General features: G+C 39.6%; 1 protein-coding gene across 1 annotated transcript; it reads right to left on the bottom strand.

The window, feature by feature from the left end:
* Positions 1-562: 562 nt before the first annotated feature.
* Positions 563-2,740, bottom strand: LOC129220980 (transcription elongation regulator 1-like). Its single transcript, XM_054855416.1, has one exon. The coding sequence runs from the start codon at positions 2,738-2,740 to the stop codon at positions 602-604; it is 2,139 nt and encodes a 712-aa protein (XP_054711391.1). The 3' UTR covers positions 563-601.
* Between the last annotated feature and the right edge of the window lie 206 nt (positions 2,741-2,946).

Below are 2,946 nucleotides of genomic sequence, written 5' to 3'. Positions count from 1 at the left end.
ACAACCTCTCAAAAACGCGCTGTTGATGCTTCGTCCTTTTGATGGTGAAAGACCGCCATTTGTCGAGTACCTAACCAGCGATAATGGAAAGCAGCTTTAAAACTAAGCCTCGTGACTGAATTCTTCAACTACAGCTTCTATTACACACTAAACAGTAACTGAATTCAAAATTTCAAGCTTGTGGGACTGCAATAAAAGTTAAGTCAACAGAATGGGAGCTCCGTTCTGAATAAGGGAGAAGAGGGAATACATCCTTTGTTTACTGAAAATAATGACAATTCATGCAATACTTACGCAAGTTTTGCCAACAACAAGTGCATTTTAAATGAGTTCTGAAATAGCGCTGTTCTTATAACAAAAGCTCACTTTTGTTTTAATAACTAATTAAAACATGTAAATAGCCTTACTGCTTAATAAAAACTGTATCTAATAATTTCTCTAAAAATCAATGCTCTTACAGAAGGAAGGCTAGAGATTAAAAACTGCTATTTAACTAGATAGTTATTTTGTCTTTACTTTATTCACAAACTCTCAGAAAAGTTTTTTCACATAAAGAACAATGAATTACAAACATTAAAATTTATCTGAGCTCAAATAATCACTAACGTCGTGGATCAGTTGCAGTGGGAGGTGGAGGTGGACCTCCTTCATGAAGTTCCTCTATGTAAGAAATAAGGATTTCCTTTCTTTCTGTCTTGAAATTTTCAAGTGTCAGATAACGTTTATCATTCCTTAGAACATCTTCAATTGATTCTAAATAATGTGGGTTGCACATCAGGGATTTTGATTTATAAGTAATAGTTTTAGTCTCTTTCAAAAGCTGCTTGAAATCAAATCTTGCTGCATTAAATTTATCTCTTTGGTATTCTTTGAATTCCCTTTCACACTTTTTCTCGTCCTTTGAAAATTTGATGCACGCTGGCTGATGCATAACAACGGCTCTTATATCGCGCCAGGCGCTGGTCAAATCAATTTCAGAAATGCTATCTAACAGTTTCCAAAACGCTTCACGCTTCTTGACATTCAAACTGGAAATGTGTTCCTCAAAGAGTCTTTCACGCTCGGCTGTCGGCAAGTGTCGGACAGATTCCCACCTGTGGTCTTTTCGCATGACACTCCTAGCAGATTTCCAGCTCTCGTCCGGTTTTCTCACCAAATCTACGAGAAGAGCTTTAAAACAAGAAACCGCGGAATCGTGTTTGTGCTGGGCTTGCTCCTTTTCCCGTTCCTGCAGAAGTGCAGACAAATCGCGTTTCACTTCTTCCTCGCGGCTCTTGATACTGGCTCTGGCTCGTTCTTGTTGAGTTGTGTTTGGATCCATTTTCTGTTGGCTACTCTTCTTAATAAAGTCATAGAAAAGATTTCGTTTACGCGAATTACTACGTATAGCTTGAAAGCGTTCATCATTTGAAACTACTTTTTCAATATCTTCCCAAGTGGTACGTTCGCCGATTTCCTGCTCTTTTAAAAGTTCAATAAAATTTTCATCTAGTTTCTTCTCGCGTGCAATTTGTTCTCTTTCGCTCAAGATTATGTCATTGACAAAGTCAACAAACATCTTTTCTCTATCCTTCATCTTCTCCACTGCTTTGAAACGCTCGTCTTTGCTATATCTTTGGGCAAAATCACTGAATTTCGTTTTAGAATCTATTCCGGCTTCCATCAAAAGGCTCCGATATCCTTCACGCATTTGACGGTGCTGTCTTTTCTTCTCATTCTTTTCTTCGTCGACTCTTTCTCGAATAAATAATTCAAATTCCCGTTTTCTTTCCTTTGACGTCAGGAGCAAATAGCGGGGATCGAACACAATTTTATGCAATTCCTTCTCCCATGTTGAGAAGGCAGAAACATTCTTCTCGACAAGCATTTGACGAAATTTTTCTACTCTTTCTTCATACGGCGTAGCTGCTCTTTCTTGTAATGCTTTAGTCTCGAACTCAACCGCACTTTCTTCTGTTGCACTGACAGGAGAGTCACGCGTTGCCGTTATTTCTTCGCTTGTCTTTATTTTTTTATTATTTGGCTCTTCTTGACATTGGTTTTGCTTTTTCATAACAGGTGGAGCTTCAATCAGTTTCTGCACTTCTGGTCTGTTCTTAAGTTCAATAGGCATTTCCCAAACAGAATACTTACTACTGGCCTCATAAAAGAAAACCTTGCCGTTTCCTGTCCAAACAACACACCAGGAAGTACCTGATATTGGAGTGCAGGAGGTTGGGCGGGACTTATCATCAACATTAATCGAAGTTATATTTTCTCCACCCTCCAAACCGTGATCTGATTCCGGTGCAGATTCATCCATAACTGCCTGGAAATCCTTAGGGCTTTCATCCACAATCGATTGGGTTGTCTCTTCTTTCATTTCTTCGTTTTGTTGTTCACCACACGAATCAACATGCTCTTTGTCCGAATCTGCCACAGTAAATTCATTGGCAACAATTTCTCTACAAACACTAGTTTTAACAACAGAAACAGACGCATCAGATTCAAGTGTACTTGTTTCATAACCTATCAATCCTTCTGCAGTTGGTGCATCGCCATCTTGTTTGGGTGAGTAAATTTCACAATAAGGAACTGGCGAAACAGGCAACTCACTGCAAGTGGTAGAGTTACTTTCTGCTCGAAGCCCTGGCAAATGAACATCGAAGGCACAATCGGTTGCAGTTCCATTTTGAGCAGTGAAAACAGGAGGTAATACAGGAGTCACAATGTTTGGCGCATTACTTACATTTAGATTCATGCTGTGGAAGTTATTAACTGCGTTTCCCGAAGGTGCCATAGTGAAAAGTGGTGGATTGGCAATCACAGGAGGGGGAAACATTAGCATACCTTGTGGAATGGGTCCCCTAATATGTGCAACAGGTGAGCAGTGTGTCAGAACTTCTTGGTTAAAGTATGGTCTCGTACAGGGAGCAGTATTCAAACGAGGTGGTGGTGTCTGAATAT

Source organism: Uloborus diversus, chromosome 4 (assembly GCF_026930045.1).
Source record: "Uloborus diversus isolate 005 chromosome 4, Udiv.v.3.1, whole genome shotgun sequence".
Taxonomy (NCBI): domain Eukaryota; kingdom Metazoa; phylum Arthropoda; class Arachnida; order Araneae; family Uloboridae; genus Uloborus; species Uloborus diversus.
Note: the sequence above shows the minus strand (reverse complement) of the source record. Positions and strands in the feature narration are given on the sequence as shown.